This window comes from Hemitrygon akajei, chromosome 6, assembly GCF_048418815.1.
Source record: "Hemitrygon akajei chromosome 6, sHemAka1.3, whole genome shotgun sequence".
NCBI classification, from domain to species: Eukaryota; Metazoa; Chordata; class Chondrichthyes; order Myliobatiformes; family Dasyatidae; genus Hemitrygon; species Hemitrygon akajei.
This window is the reverse complement of record NC_133129.1, coordinates 54,165,448-54,181,739: the sequence shown is the minus strand read 5'-3', so window position 1 is coordinate 54,181,739 and position 16,292 is coordinate 54,165,448. Positions and strand designations below refer to the sequence as shown.

The 16,292-nt window shown below is 40.6% G+C and overlaps 1 protein-coding gene across 4 annotated transcripts in view; it reads left to right on the top strand.

The window, feature by feature from the left end:
- Positions 1–16,292, top strand: part of ermp1 (endoplasmic reticulum metallopeptidase 1) — a 127,079-nt gene that overhangs the window by 40,726 nt on the left and 70,061 nt on the right. For all 4 annotated transcript variants that reach the window (XM_073048370.1, XM_073048368.1, XM_073048367.1 and 1 more), the window contains exons 10-15: positions 1,001–1,191; positions 2,615–2,767; positions 7,913–8,112; positions 9,628–9,743; positions 12,353–12,516; positions 15,754–15,924. In XM_073048370.1, the coding sequence (XP_072904471.1) occupies positions 1,001–1,191; positions 2,615–2,767; positions 7,913–8,112; positions 9,628–9,743; positions 12,353–12,516; positions 15,754–15,918 (989 nt within the window). In that variant the 3' untranslated portion in view covers positions 15,919–15,924. The remainder of the gene's footprint in view (positions 1–1,000; positions 1,192–2,614; positions 2,768–7,912; positions 8,113–9,627; positions 9,744–12,352; positions 12,517–15,753; positions 15,925–16,292) is intronic.

Sequence of the window (16,292 nt, the reverse complement as noted above, 5' to 3'; positions counted from 1 at the left end):
TTATATCTGGAAGTACTTTGGTATCCCCTTTAATTATTACCTTCATGTTTCATCTATTCTTCCCTTATTTCTTTTTTTAGTTGCCTTCTGTTTGTCTTTGAAAGCTTCCTCTAGCTTCCTGTTAGTTTTGCAATATTGTATGCCTTCCTTTTGGTTTTATGCTGTCTTTGACTTCCCTTATCAGCCAGAATTGCTTCATACTCCCTTTAGAATGCTGCTGCTTCTTTATGATGAATTAATGCTCCATCTTCTGAATTACTTCTAGAAACTCCAGCATTGTTGCTGTACAATCATTCGTACTGGGTTCCGTTACCAATCAGCTTTGACCAGCTCTTCTCTCATGCCTCTGTAATTACCTCTATTCAACCGCAATACCAATACATCTGATTTTTGGCACTTCCTCTCAAACTGCAATTTGCAAAGTTAGTTAAATTGAGAGTCCAGAATATATTACTCGGTAGATGGATTGAATCCTTTGGAAGGTCTTTCTAACAGCTGCATTTGTCTTCATTGTTGCTCTAGGGTTCCACTTCTGATGCACAATATCATAGCAGTTTTTCTGTTAAGATATACATGATATATTTTTGAATTATAACAACATTCAGCAAAATTGTGTTATAATTAAGCATTTCTTATATACCATTCACTTTTCTATTTAGTTTTTTTTTCCCTTCCCCACCCAAAGTACTTTGAAGATTTGTGTCAGGTTTGCATATTGACACGAATGAAATCATACTATTTATCATTGTGTATTTTTGCCTTGTTGATTATTTAATTTTGAGAATGTCTTTTTCTCCTGGGTCGTCTTGTTTTCTAAATTTTCCTCTTAAAGTGAAAGGAATTCCTGTGTATCATGCTGAAAGAAACTGTCTCGTGACAGTTTTTAGAAGTTGCAAAAATTTCTATTTAAAACTTAATTTTTCCTGTGGCTAATTTGTGGTATATTTGAAATATCAGTTTATTTGTTTATTGATTTTCTGATTATTTCTTTGTGATCTAGGTCCTACATTGAAGCTGATGGCAATTTATTTTCTGGGCCTGTCTGTTCCTCATCTTTTGACCATGTATCTATTTTGGGCTGCATTTGAAATGTTCACACCTATCCTCGGTCGAAGTGGGACTGAGATACCGCCGGATATTGTACTGGCTTCTATCATTGTAGTATGCACAATCATTCTAACAACTTATTTTGTAAGTTATCCTATTACATTATTTTTAAGCTTTGAAGTTTTAAAAAGGTAAAGCAAAGATATTTAATGTTTTGCTGTACTGAAATGGAAAATTATTAATAAACATTTCTTAAAGGCACAGTGAATTTTTAGTTTTGAGTTGCATCCCTTTATAGCTGTTGAAGTCCTGGTCAGACTGTACTGCACGTCAGTAAACTGACCTTAACATGGCATTATATTGAATTTTTGTAGCTGCAAGTAGGCCGTTTCACCTAACAGGTTTGTGTCATTTTTTTCACCCCAATTTAACTTTCCTCATCCAAAACTTAATTTGATTAGTAGAATCAACAGAAGTAGGTCCTTTTGTATCTCATCCCTGCTCATCATGTTGCCTATCTACATTGATCTTGTTTACCCACAATGTGCCCCATCCCTTTTGTGCCTTTCCTACCAAAATATCTGTCTAAATGCCTGAGAAATATTGAAAATTTATATGCAACCCTGAGTTCTTACTTAGCTTATCAAATGCATTGGCGATATGTTAACGGAGATATTCAGTGTTCTCTAAATAAATGTTTTCTCTTTCATTTGATTGGGAGCTTCATTGTATAATTTGTTGCTCATCCTTCTCTACACCTTTTCCAGCCTTCTGACTTTGGTCAATAAAATTATAAATTACAAGGATGATCAATGTCTATTTTGCTTTCAATTTTATGCCTAAATAATAGTTTCTTTATTTGGGTGAATTTGTGATGAGAACTCCCTGATATCCAAGCATTCCTCTTCTATTTATAAAGTGAATTCATGCAAAATATTTTTAGGTTAAAGCATTGCACATCTTCTCTGCTGTGCACTTGCTCAGTATAACTGCTCTGGCAAGTTATCCAGATCAACTTCAAATTTCCTGTTATCCTCATCTAATTCTTTCTTTAACAGATTTCTTTAATTTTTCATTCAGATCTCCAGGCCATTAAATTCTATCAGATAGCGTCATGTTTATAAGTACATTTTGATGGGAACGATGAAAAATCTAGTGTGTCCATAATGTGGCCTTTGATTTTTGTTCTGGGTCTTAAATTATGGAGAGGGTGACATGCCAACGTGTTTCAATATATAAGTAATTTTTTGCAATTGCTCCAGCCACAGCTGTTTACTGTTAATAGCCATGGTGTCCCCAAACCTAGCAAATTCAACCCCCATCCAAAACCTTTATTTTTCTCTAACCCCACCTCTCTGCGCCCCCCACCTCCGTCCAACCATTAAATCCTTTAACACAGACTTGCCATGCCTCAGTCTTTGTGTGTGGTTAGAGTATACTTACTGACAGCTTCCCAACAAAACTGGTGCAATCCCATTGTTTTGATAAACCTCATAGTCCCCACTTCCTTAGCAATGGTGTTGTGTCTTCTGCTTTCAGTTACTTACTCTAAAGGTATTTTCTCTAGGTAAGCCTGATCTACCTGTGCCGCAGTACCAAGTGGACTCTGCTGAGTTTGGCGATTGTGTTTCTGGGCTCTGCCTCCCTTGTGTGTAGTGGAGTGTTCTTTCCATATTCAGGTGAACCTACTAGTCCACATCCCAAACGAATCTTCCTGCAGGTAAGAGGTACTTTGATTACTTGCAACAGAGCTTGCTGGTTCTACTAGAAGAAGGGCAACTTATATTTTTACATAGTCTTTTTTAATCTCAGGAGACTGCAAATATTTGCAGTCAGAAGTATTTTTGAAGTTTAAAATCTTGTAAAATAACCAAATTGCTGACTGTAACAGGGTCAGAAATGGCATTGGACTAATGCTCTGCATTTGTTGGTTATGTAAATAAGGTAGGTAGACTGTTCCTATTGTTCTTCAAGAAAAAAGATGTGGGATAATTTTAACCACATCTGATAGGGCAGATATGGTTTCACTCAAGGTATAGCATTTCTGACAGTGTTGCACTCCCTCAGCACTGTGCCAGAATGTGGGCTTGTATTTAGGGCTTAAGTGGGGGGGGGGGGGGGGGGGGGGGTTAGGATTTGAAGTCTCGTTCCTCCTGACTCTGATCAGAAAGTGCTGATGCATGCAGAGCTGGCACTCAAGACATAAACAGCTAGTGGAAATGCCCAGTTCTGAAATGTTAATATGACCCTTTAAGCAGATTGAAACCGCTGGTTTTGAATTGTGTTCAGGAGGCTGCCTGAACATGCAGTGAATCTGGAAAGATAATTGTGTTTAGTATCCAGGGTGTTGGGGTCAGCAGGCTTGATCAGGCAAGTGTGATTTGAGAAGTGGTAGCTTGTCTCAGTTAGGAAATTTACTTGTTTTAGTATCTCATATAGACTTCTTACATTTGGATTAACTTCTTTTTCCACTTTAAACCTCTTTAGTGGTTAGCTCTAGAGTGAAGTTTGATCTTGGAACTTCATTGAGCCATAGTGCTTTAAAATAGTAGCTCAGAATGGCTTGTATGGATGTGCTGAAGGGGGGGGGGGTGGATAGAATTGGGTATGTGATGAGAACATTTGTTGGTGTTTCCTTAGTTCATGAGTCGTGAGTAAAATGGTAGATTTTACGGTAGATGGTAGATGCAACTGGGTAATTTTTTGTCTTCATCACCTGATTGATAATCAGAGTTGTTTCTTTGTCATTATCTGCATCTTCGACTGTGCTCCCTGGTGCCTTACCATTCACTGTGTATGTCCTATGCTGGTTTGTCCTCCCAAAGTGCAAAACATCACACTTGTCTGCATTAAATTAATCTGCCAGTTTCCAGCTGGTCCAGCTTTCATGGCCTTCCATACTGTCTGCTTTGCCCCCCAAACTTGGTGTCAACTGCAAATTTACAGATCCAGTGTATTCACATTATCGACCAGACCATTAATATAGGTGACAGAGTCCTTGCTAACGTCCATGTAGACAATTTCCATTGCCTTCATGAATTTTCTTGATAATGCCCTTTCTATCCCAATACTTAACCTGTGCTTTAGAATACCTTCCTATAACTTGCCCACTACTGATGTCAGTTCCCTGGCCTATAATTTCATTTATTCTTCAAGCCTTCTTGAACAACGGAACAGCATTAGCTATCCTACAGCACTGCAGCACATCAAGTGTGGCTATGGATGTTTTAAATACATCTTTCAGGTCAATTTGCCCTTTAATTTCTGCACCAGCTTTCCACAAGGTCCTAGAGAATACTGTGTCAGGTTCTGGGGACTTATCTACCCCATTTTGCCTCAAGACAGCAAGCACCTCGTCTCTAATCCAATATGGTCCACCTTACTACTGTTTTGCCTCAGTTTTATAGACCCTGTGTCCTCTCCCAAGTAAGTACAGATACAAAAGATCCATTTCAGATCTCCCCCATCTCATTCAGTCTCATGTAGAAATGACCATGCAGATCTTCAAAAGGACCAACTTTGTCCCTTGCCATCTTTTTGCTCTTAATGTATCTGTAAGAAGCTCTTGGGATTCTACTTCACCTAGTCTATCAGAGCAACCTCGTGTCTTTTAGCCCTCTTGATTTCCCTCTTAATTTTCCTCAAGTGTTCTCTTGCAATTCTTATACTCCTCAAGCACCTCATTTGCTCGTTGCTGCCTTTTCCTGCTATGCACCTTTTTCTTAACCAAAGCCTCAATATCCCTCCAGCCAATGTTAGCCTTGCAGGAACATGCAGACTCTGTATACTCAAAATTTCAGTTTTGAAGGCCTCCCACTTGGCAAGCATCTCTTTGCCAGAAAACAACCTACCCAAGTGCACACTTTCTAGATCCTTTCTGATGCCATCAAGATTGACCTTTCTCCAATTTAGAGTATTGACATAGGAGCAGAGTTAGGCCATTTTGGCCCATCACGTCTGCTCCTTCATTCCACTATGGCTGATTTATTAGCGCCCCCCCCCCCCCCAAACCAAATTCTCCTCGTAATATTTGACACCCTTAATAATTAGAAACCTATCAGCTTCCACTTTAAATATGCCCAATAACTTGGCCTCCACAGCATCTGTGGCAATGAATTCCACAGATTTATCACCCTCTGGCTAAAGAAATTCCTCGTCGTCTCTGTTCTAAAGGGACACACTTCTATTCCAAGTGTGTGTCCTCTAGTCCTAGACTCCCCCGCTGTAGGAAACATTCTCTCCATGTCCACTGTATCTTGGTCTTTCAGTAGGTTTCATTGAAATCACTCTCGACCCCACCCCATTCTTCTAAACTCCAGTGAATATAGGCTATGAGCCATAAAACGCTCCTCATATGTTAATCCTATCGTTCCCAAGATTATTCTCATGAATATCCTTTGGACCCTCTCCAATGCCAGTACATCTTTTCTTAGATAAGGAGCCCAAAACTGCTTACAATATTCCAAGTGTGGTCTGACCAATGCCTTGCAGATGATACAAAAGATTGGTGGATAGGCGGGTTGTGTTGAGGAAACAGTCTGTAGAAAGACTTAGACAGATTCTGAGAATGGGCAAGAGAGCGGCAAATGAAATACAATGTTGGAAAATGCTTGGCCATGCACTTTGGTAGTAAAAATGAATGTGCAAACTATTTTCTAAGTGGAGAGAAAATACAAAAATCTGAGATGCAAAGGGACTTGGGAGTCCTTGAGGAGAACTTGCAGGTAGAATTGGTGGTGAAGAAGGCAAATGCAATGTTAGGATTCATTTCAAGAGGTCTAGAAATCAAGAGCAGGGGTTTTTTTGCTGAGGCTTTATAAGGCAGTGATGAACCTCCTTGAGTATTGTGAACAGTTTTGCGCTCCTGATCTAAGAAGAGCATTGGAGAAGGTTCAGAAGAGGTTCACAAGGGTGATTCTGAGAATGAAAGGGTTTGATAGCTCTGGATCTGCACTTGCTGGAACTTAGAAGAAATGTGGGGGTGGGGGGGTGGATCTCATTGAAACCTTTCGAATGTTGAAAGGCTTGGACAGAGTAGATGTGGAAAGGATGTTTGCCATAGTGGGGGAGTCTAGGACAAGAGGGGGACAACTTTAGGATAGGGGGTGTCCATTCAGAACGGATGCAGAGAAATTTCTTTAGCCAGAGGGGGGTGAATTTGTAGAATTTATTACCACAGATAGCTGTGGAGGCCAGGTCATTGGGTGTATTTAAGGCAGAGCTTGATAGGTCCTTGATTAGACATGGCATCAAAGGTTACAGGGAGAAGGCCAGGGTGTGGAGCTGAGGATGGGTTAAAAAAAAGGATTGGCCATGATTGATAGCAGAGCAGACTCGATGGGCCAAATGCCCTAATTCTGTTCCTGTGTGTTATGGTCTTATAAAGCTTCAGCATTACATCCTTGCTTTTGTATTCTAATCCACTTGAAATGAATGCTATCATTGCATTTGTCTTCCTCACCACCGACTCTACCTGCAAGTTAACCTTTAGGGAATCTTGCACAAGGACTGCTAACCAAGTCCCTTTGCACTTACAATTTGTGAATTTTCTCTCTGTTTCGAAGATAATCTATACTTTGATTTCTTCTACTGAAGTGCATGAGCATATACTTCCCTACACTATCTTCCATCTTCCACCGTGCCCATTCTCCCAATCTATAAGTCCTTCTGTAGACTTCCTGCTTCCCCAACAATACTGCTCCTCCACCTTTCTTTGTATTGTCCGCCAACTTCGCCACAAAGCCATCAATTCTGTCATTCAAATCATTGACATATAACGTGAAAAGAATCAGTCCCAACACAGACCCCTGCGGAACACCACTAGTCAGTGGCAGCCAATCAGAAGAGGCCCCTTTTTGTTCCCATTCTTTGCCTCCTGCCAGTCAGCCATCAGATCCAAAGTGTTCCCTCACACATACTTCTGTCACCTGCCCTGTCTGGTTCCCTATCACACTCAATCCAGTATCACACTCTCTGTACTTGGGACCTCTATATATAGATGAAGGAAACTTTCCTGAGCACATTTGACAAACTCCATCCCATCCAGTCCTGTTACAATAATGGGAGTCTCAGTCAATATGTGGAAAGTTAAAATCACTTATTTTTCTGGTAATTCCCTGCTATCTCTACAAATTGGTTCCTCTAAATCCTGCTGAATATTGTGATGCCTATAATATCATCCCATGAACATGGTCATTCCTATTCTTCAGTCCCACTCATAAAGCCTCAGTAGGAGAGCCCTCTGGTCTGTCCTGACTGAGATTGGTGTGATATTTTCCCTAATTATGCCATCCCCTCCATCCTAAATCACAGAGCCCCCGAAACACTGAGCTGCCAGTACTGCACCTCCTGCAACCAAGTCTCACTAATGGGAGCAATACCATGTGCTGATCCATGCTCTTAAGCTCCTCTGCATTGAAATAGATGTAACTCAGAACATTAGTCCCACCATACTCAAAGTTTTGGTTCCTAAAATTGTATGTAGGCTTAAGATCTACTTTCCCAAATGACCACTCCACTACTTGCCCTGGCAGACTGTTTCCTATTGGTAAAAGTGCTATAAAAATGTAGGTTATTTTTAAAATTAAATTGCGAATCTGTCAAGCTCTTAAATGGAATACTAAAAAAGGTGCCAATTGTGTAAATTGATCGGCAAATTCTGCAGATATAACTTGCTTACTACCATAAATTTGAGGTAATGATGTGCATTATCAGCCCACCATTTTACCTTGCCCAAATTAAAATGGGGAAACCAGGTTAAAAGTGAGAAAACATGACACTTGCTGTGTAAACTGGAGAATTTTGACATATCCATAGGCTGATTATAGAGGGAAAATACTAATTCCTCTTCTTCTTTCTTCTTCAGCATATAACACGGACTTTTCACAATGTTAATGGAGAAATGGTCAAGAAAGATTCTGGCATCTGGATTAATGGATTTGATTACACCCTCATGTCCCATGTTACTCCATATATACCTGAAATCAATGATACATTGAGGAGCCCCTGTGAGAACGCACCTTTTTGTGGATTCCCTTGGTATTTACCTGTTCATAGTTTTATCAGGTGAGAAACTTGCTCTCCTCCCACCTCGTTTCCACTTCTGCTTTCTTGAAAACTTTGCATCTTATTAGGACTGGCTGCTCTGTGTGCCACTATTTGCCCAAAATTATACATTTAACAGGCAATTGACTGTGGGTTGGAGTGGATTAAGGTGAGTGGATGAACATCAGACAACCCTTGTTTAATGAGGTGAAAAGCCTCCTCTTGATATTTGTCCTTGATAATGGTACAGGGGTCAAACATGCATTTGAACATAGAACATAGAATATTACAGCACAGTACAGGCCCTTTGGCCCACAATGTTGTGCCGATCCTTAAACCCTGCCTCCCATATATCCCCTTCACCTTAAATTCCTCCATATACCTGTCTAGTAGTCCTTAAATTTCACTAGTGTATCTGCCTCCACCACTGACTCAGGCAGTGCATTCCATGCACCAACCACTCTCTGAGTAAAAAAACCTTCCTCTAATATCATTATCTTAGATACCATTAGATACCCCAGTACCATTATTAACCTCTGAGACCCATCTGTTCTTCACAGACAACAATTCCATTGTAGCACTTGTTATGAACCCCGTAACTGGGTCACGTACCAGCAAAGATGGAGAGGTCCGTTGAAGTCTGATGGTACTATGTTTAACAGTATTTATTAGTAAAAATACACAAAAATAATATCAATGCAAATATACAGATAATATACGTCGTCAATACTAAATCTAAAAGTGCGGGTATAATAATAATAAGAAATAAGCTCTATCGTTGTCTAGGGGATAATGTATTGTCCAATGGAAATATAAAAGTCACTCAGTTCATGCAGGCTGCAGCCTTTGGGGACCGCTGTGTGGCAATGGTTGGAGAGAGAGAGAGATTTTGAGAAACTTGCCGGCTTTCCTTTTATGATTTCGATCCGTCAGAGTCTCGTTGATGTGGCCGTTCACTTGTGGCCTCTCCTTTAGCTAAGCCGTTCTTCCGTGGCGAGCCCGCCAATCCCAGGCAAGGAAAGGACGCATACGAGCCCCCCCCACCGGCTGTCGCTATTAAACGCTGTCATGGGATTTCTAGCGTTTCTCCTGGTGCGTCTAAAGGGGTTGTTCCCCAGACCCTCTTTTATCCTTACTCACGGGGTCTCAGATGTCAATCAGGTTGGGATGATGCAATCCCTCAACCAGCCCACTCTGGTCGTCCCCTGAGGGGCTTCAATGAATAGTACAGTACTCAATACACAATTCCGTCTCCAAGAGACAATAGCCGTTATCAATGGTTTTGTTTCGCTGAGGCCAGGACACATTCCAAACCTTGTGGATTCTCTCTCATTTCCTGGGTCCCAGACCCGAATTAATAGCGATCTTGCGATTCTCAAAAAGGAGGGGGCGACTTTGTACCCTTCGGCCCCTCAGAGTTGTGGCACATTCGTAACACACTATTTCTGATAAATCCACCAATTAATGTTACTTCTTTTTGTTTAGATTTCAAAATAATGTTTCTAAGCTTATTGACTAATTTTTACTGTTTTCTAGGAAAAACTGGTATCTGCCAGCTTCAGAACTTCCAATCAGGGAACCTGTTGCTTTCAGACTTATTTCCAAATACAAGCTGCCTTCACAATGTATAAACATGACCTTTGAGGTGGATGGTATGATGATTAAAATATTAATTTTTTCCATAAAATACATTCTAATTATCTAAATATAAAAACTTTTCTCTGATGGGTTACAGGTCTGATTTTAAAAAAGAATATCAACAAAAGAAAAGAACTATCATTTACAATCTGAGAATGATTTGGGAACATTCTTTTGAAGTGTTAATGGTTTCTTCTATGTTATTCTGAAGATTTGTGGTGTTGCAGATAGTGGACAGTGGGGAATTGATGGGTACAGAGCTGGGCTGAGAAGTGGCAGGTTAAGTTCAGCCGGGATGTGTGAAGTGATTCACTTTGAATGGTTGAATGTGAAGGCAAAGTACAGGGTTAATGGCAGGATTCTGAACAGTAGGGCAGATGAACAGGCCCCTCAGCGCAACAGTGTGGAGGAGCGGAGGGATCTTGGGGTTCACATCCATAAATCCCTCAGTGTTGCAGGGTGGTTAAGACGATGTATGGTGTGTTGGTCTTCATTAGGTGGATGAATTGAGTTCAAGAGCTGTGAGGTGATGTTGCAGCTTTATGAAATTCTAGTTAGACCATACTTGGAATACTGGGTCTTAAATAAGGAGGTCTGCTCCTTATAGAAAGGATATGGAAGCTATTGAGAGCGTGTAGAGGAGAGTTCTAGAGCTTTTCTCTTTGGAGAGGAGGAGGATGAGAGGTGACCATACAGGTGTTCAAGATAATAAGAGGAATAGATAGTGAACAACTAGCACCTTTTTCCCACGGTGGAAATGGCTAATATGGGGGGTGGGGGTGGGGGAGAGGATAACTTTAGGGTGTTTGGAGGAAAGTATAGGGGGGATATCGGAGGTAGTTTTTATTAAAACAGAGAATGTGGTAGGTGCATGAAATGCACTGCCAGGGATGGTGGTAGACGCAGATACATTAGGGACATTTTAGAGACTCTGAGATAGGCATATGGATGAAAGAAAAATAAAGGGCTACGTAGGAGGGAAGGGTTAGATTGATCTTGGAGTAGGTTAAAGGGTTGACAAAACATCATAGGGTAAAGGTCCTGTACTGTTCTGTGCTCTATTCCCAGTATTTTAGATTTACAACCTCTATTTTAGATTTAAAATAGCTGATGCCTAATTTGCATGATGTTTAAATTTGCCATTTACTGTAATCCCTGCACTTTCACTGTGGTTCTGCTGAGAACATTGTTAGTGTGCTCTAATAATTAGCGTAAGAACTAGTTAGACAATGTGTGATCTCAGTGTTTTCCATGAAATAATCCATTGGATCACGTAAATTGTTATATTTTTTACATCTGCATAATTGTGGGAATGAGTCTCTACTTTTTGCGAAGGCTGAGGAAAGTCCATCTCCCACCCCCCATCCTCATCACATTCTACAGGGGTTGTATTGAGAGCATCCTGAGCAGCTGCATCACTACCTGGTTCAGAAATTGCACCATCTCGGATCGCAAGACCCTGCAGCGGATAGTGAGCTCAGCTGAGAAGATCATCGGTTTCTCTGTTCCTGCCATCACGGACATTTACACTACATGCTGCATCCGTAAAGGAAACAGCATTATGAAGGACCTCATGCACCCCTCATACAATCTCTTCTCTTCTCCCTCCTGCCGTCTGAGAAAAGGCTCCGAAGCATTCGGGCTCTCACGACCAGACTATATAACAGTTTCTTCCCCCAAGCTATCAGACTCCTTAATACCCGAAGCCTGGACTGACACCTTGCCCTACTGTCCTGTTTATTATTTATTGTAATGCTTGCACTGTTTTTGTGCACTTCTATGCAGTCCAGTGTAGGTCTGTAGTCTAGTATAGCTTTCTCTGCTTTCTTCATTATGTAGTTCAATCTAGTTTTTTGTACTGTGTCATGTAAGCCATGGTCCTGAAAAACATTGTCTCATTTTTACTATGCACTGTACCAGCAGTTATGGTCGAAATGACAATAAAAGTTGACGACTTGAGTTAGTAAGTTAACTTTGATTTAATTTTAGCTTGCTCTACATCACCACCTGATGGCGAATTTCTATACTGCATTTTGCACTTTAGTTATAAGAATATTTTAAGATAACTGAAAAAGCTGATAAAAAGCCTCATCTATTATTCCACTTTTGTGAAAACTTAGTCACATCTGTTTTAATTCTGTTCACCTTTTATCACGTATGCACTTTTATGAGGTTGTATCTCATACATTTACTTTTCCACTCAAAATGGTACATGAAGTCAAGAAGATTTGCAGATGCTGAAAATCTAAGCAACACACACAAAATGCTAGAGGAACTCAGCAGGCCAGGCAGCATCTATGGAAAAGAGTAAACAGTCGACATTTTGGGCCAAGACCCTTCGTCAGGACTCATGAAGGGTCTTGGCCCAAAACGTTGACTGTTCACTCTTTTCCATAGATGCTGCCTGGCCTGCTGAGTTCCTCTAGCATTTTGTGTGTGTTGCATGGTACGTGATGTATTGAATGGCTGATGTTCCTGTTTAACTGCAAATCTGTCTCATTTAAAAAAAAACAAGTTGCAAATGAACTCTGATGATTTTGTACTCTATAGTTTTATTAAGAGAGAATTGGGTATGAAAGGTGATTTCTCTCCATGCCTTATTACACCTTTCCTCTTTGCATAGGTCCCAGTCACATGACACTGTACATTCGGCCACGTGAAGGTTCTTCCATAATCAGGTCATCTGTTGGGGATGCAAGTTCTTTATACAGCACTGATGGGGATTACTTTTTCTTCTACTCCCATGGGCTACAGGCTCCCCCATGGCAATTTTGGTTGGAGATCCAGGTAAACATGCTTTATCTTGTAGTATTAATTTAAAAGCAAAACTTGTATTACCTATTAGGGGATGAGATAGGGAAGTGGCAGAAGTGTGTGTTGGGGGAACACTTTGGTGCTAGTAATCATAATTCTGTTGGTTTGAAGATAATTATGGAGAAGGATAGGCCTGGTCCTCAGGTTGAGATTCTGAATTGGATAAAGGCTAATTTTGATGATGTCAGAAAATATCTGTTTAGTGTGGATTGGGATAGCTTCTGGCGAAGCTATGTTTGGTAAGGGAGGGCTTCAAAAGGGTAATTTTGCAAAGACAAGAGTTTGTGTTCCATCAGAAAAAAAGGAGGAGGTGCCTTGTAAACAGAGGCAGCAAAGAACAAATGAGGCACTTGAATATAAGAAATGCAAGAGAACATTTAAGAGGGAAATCAGGAGGAATAAAAGAAGACATAAGGTTGCTCTGGTGAAGGAGAATCCCAAGAGCTTCCACAGATACATTAAGAGCAAAACGATAGCTTGTTAAAAATTTGGTCCTCTTAAAGTTCAGTGTGGTCATCAATGCATGGAGCCAAAAGAGATGGGGAAATCTTAAATGGATTTTATTTGCATCTGTATTTACTTGGGAGATGGGAACAGAGTCTATGGTACTGAGGCAAAACAAGTGAGGCCATGGACTGCTTTTGGATTAGAGAAGAGGAGGTGCTTGCTGTCTTGAAGCAAATTCGAGTGGATGAATACCTGTGCCCTGAGAAGGTGTTCCCTCAGAGGCTCATGCAGAAATGGCAGCATCCCTTAGCCATGGGTGAGGTGTTGAAGAATTGGAGGACAGCTAATGTTCTGTTGTTTAAGAAAAGCTCTAAGAATAAATTGGGGAGTTATAGGCTGGTGAGCCTGACATCAGTAGTGGGTAAGTTATTGGAAAGTATTCTAAGGGACTGGATATATATGTATTTGGAAAGACAGGGACTGATTTGGATAGTCAACGTGGCTTTTTGTGCAATACATCCTGTCTAACCAAACTTATTAACTTTGTTTTGAAGGGGGTTGCCATGGAGGTTGTTGAGGGAATGGCAGTGGATGTCATCTATATGGACTTTAGCAAGGTCCCATGTGGGAGGCTGGTTAAGAAGGTTTAGTCACTTGGCATTAAGTATGAGGTAGTAAATTGGATTTGACATTCACTTCACAAGAGAAGCCAGAGAGTGGTAGCAGATGTTGCTTCTCTGACTGGAGGCCTGTTACTACTGATGTGCCACTGGGACTGGTGTTGGATCCATTGTTGGTTGTCATCTTTAGCAATTGTCTGGATGATGCGGTAAACTGGATCAGCAAATTTGCAGATGACATCAAGATTCGGGGTATAGTGGACAGTGAGGAAAATTATCAAAACTTGCCGTAGTTTCTGGACCAACTGGGGAAAAATAGGCTGAAAATGCCAGATAGAATTTAGTGCAGGTAAGTTTGAGGTGTTGCACTTTGGGAGGACAAACTATGGTAGGCCTTACACGGTGAATGGTAGGGCACTTAGGAGCGTGGTAGAACAGAGGGATCTGGGAATACAGATCCATAATTCCTTAAAAGTGGCGTCACGGGTAGACGGGTAGAGGTTATATAAAGAGCTTTTGATACATTGGCCTTCATAAATCGAAGTACTGAGTACAGGAGTTTGGGTGTTGTATAAGAGATTGCTGAGTCCTAATTTGGAGTATCATGTACAGTTTTGATCAATAAGGTATCACTGAGATCAAAAAAGTACAGAGAAAACTTAAAAGAACGTTGCCAGGTTTTGAGGACCTGAGTTATAGGGAAAGGTTGAGTAGGTTAGGACTTGATTCTCTAGAGCAATAGAGGTGTACGGTACAAAATCATGAGGGGTATAGATAGGGTAAATGCAAACAGGCTTTTTCACTGATGTTAGATGAGAATAGAACTAGAGTTCATGGGTGAAGGGTGAAAGGTAAAATGCTTTAAGCAAAACAGGAGAGATGGTGAGTGTGTGGAATGAGTTGCCAGGAGAAGTGGTGGATGTGGGTTTGATTTCAACATTTGAGAAGTTTGGATAAGTACATTGATAGGAGGGGTATGGAGGGCTGTGGTCCAGGTGCAGGTCAGTAGGATTAGGAAGAAAATATTCCAGCAGGGACTAGATGGGCAGAAGTTCTCAGTGATTCTATGGTAAAAACAAGATTCAAATCCCCCTTGACTACAGGCAATGATGTGAATCCAGCTACATTGATTGAGATGAGCCATGATGCATGTCCACGGAACAGAATTATTTTCACAAGAAATTATTAAATTGAGATATGCAAGTTGTTTTAGTGCTTCTGCCCTTAATCTCATAGCTCTCTGGGCTGAATTTCTCTCCCCAGTCCTGGCTCTGAACTTGCAATTCTGTGTATGGCATTCCTTGTCCAATTTAAGGATGATGTGCATTGAGAACAATTTGGAGGCTTGTTACACTACAGTACTGTGCAAAAGACTTAGGCACATATATATAGCTAGGGTGCCAGAGATTTTTGCGTTGTATTGTAGTAATTTTATGTATTGCATTATACTACTGCTGCAAAAACAAAATTGACACATGTGAGTGATAATAAACCTGATTTTGATGTGGACTGAGAGTGGGACAGGAGCAGAGAGGGAAGCACCAGAGACATTTTGTAATGATCTATAAACCAAATCTATTGTTTGAAATCAAATGACCTTGCCTGGTGTGTTTGCACCTGTGCCACCCCATCCCTTCTCTGTCACTTGCCCCACACCCCTCCCACAGTGCTCCACCCTTGCCATTTCTAACATCCTTTGTTTCCACCAGATTTGCAAACTCACTCTCTGCTGCTCGTTGACATACAGTATTGGGCAAAGATCTTAAGCATCCTAGATGTATATACTTTTGCACAGCACTGTAAATCCTGGAATATATGGGTAGTCTGAGTTATTCCTGTTGAATTAGATCACACCTAAAACGATATGACTTCTGGTTATCATACCTGATGAAGGACATAGGCTTGGAGAAATTCCAACAACAGCTTACTTCAAAGCTGTATTCTAATGTCCAGACTGAGAGTGAAGAATAAAACTGGGCTGGTACTTGCAGCCGTACAGAGCAAGGCAAGTGGCTGAACAGACTAGATGTTGTTGCTTCTCTCAAGTTCTGAATCTGATCCTGTGGTGTTTCTTAATGATTTATTTCCATTGTTTTGGTTAAAAAATAAATTTCATAATCTTTGTCAAAATGTCTTTTTTTAGACTCTAGACCCTACTCCTGATGAGATGGTGGTTATTGCTGTAGCTTCTCATTATTTATTTGGAGATGAACAAAGGACAAGAGAACTTATTGCTCTTGAAGAGAGATTTCCAGAATGGTGTTTTATATCCAGCTGGACCAGTATGTACAACTTGTTTGTCTTCTGAAACTAGGTAAGAAATGGAGACAATATACCCCATGTTGCTACACCATCTCTGCAAAGGCAGCAAACTATCTTGAATATGAGACCATAATATGTCAATAATTCAATTTGATGACTATTTTGGATTGAAGGAAAGACTGATCAAGTGAAGCTTCAAGTTATTGCCAGGAACTTCTTGGCCCTAAGATGATTAAAAAATATCACTGGTCTTCTTGACTCATTTTGCTGTGTTTTGTCATGTGTTTGTTCATTGGCAATGCTTCGCCTCAGTGAAGACCAGCATACTTTCTCCACAGTTTGGCCTCTTAAATTTCTAATTATTTGCAAGGAATTAGTTGTGAAAGTCACCTTGAACTAAGACTTGAGATGCATTAATGA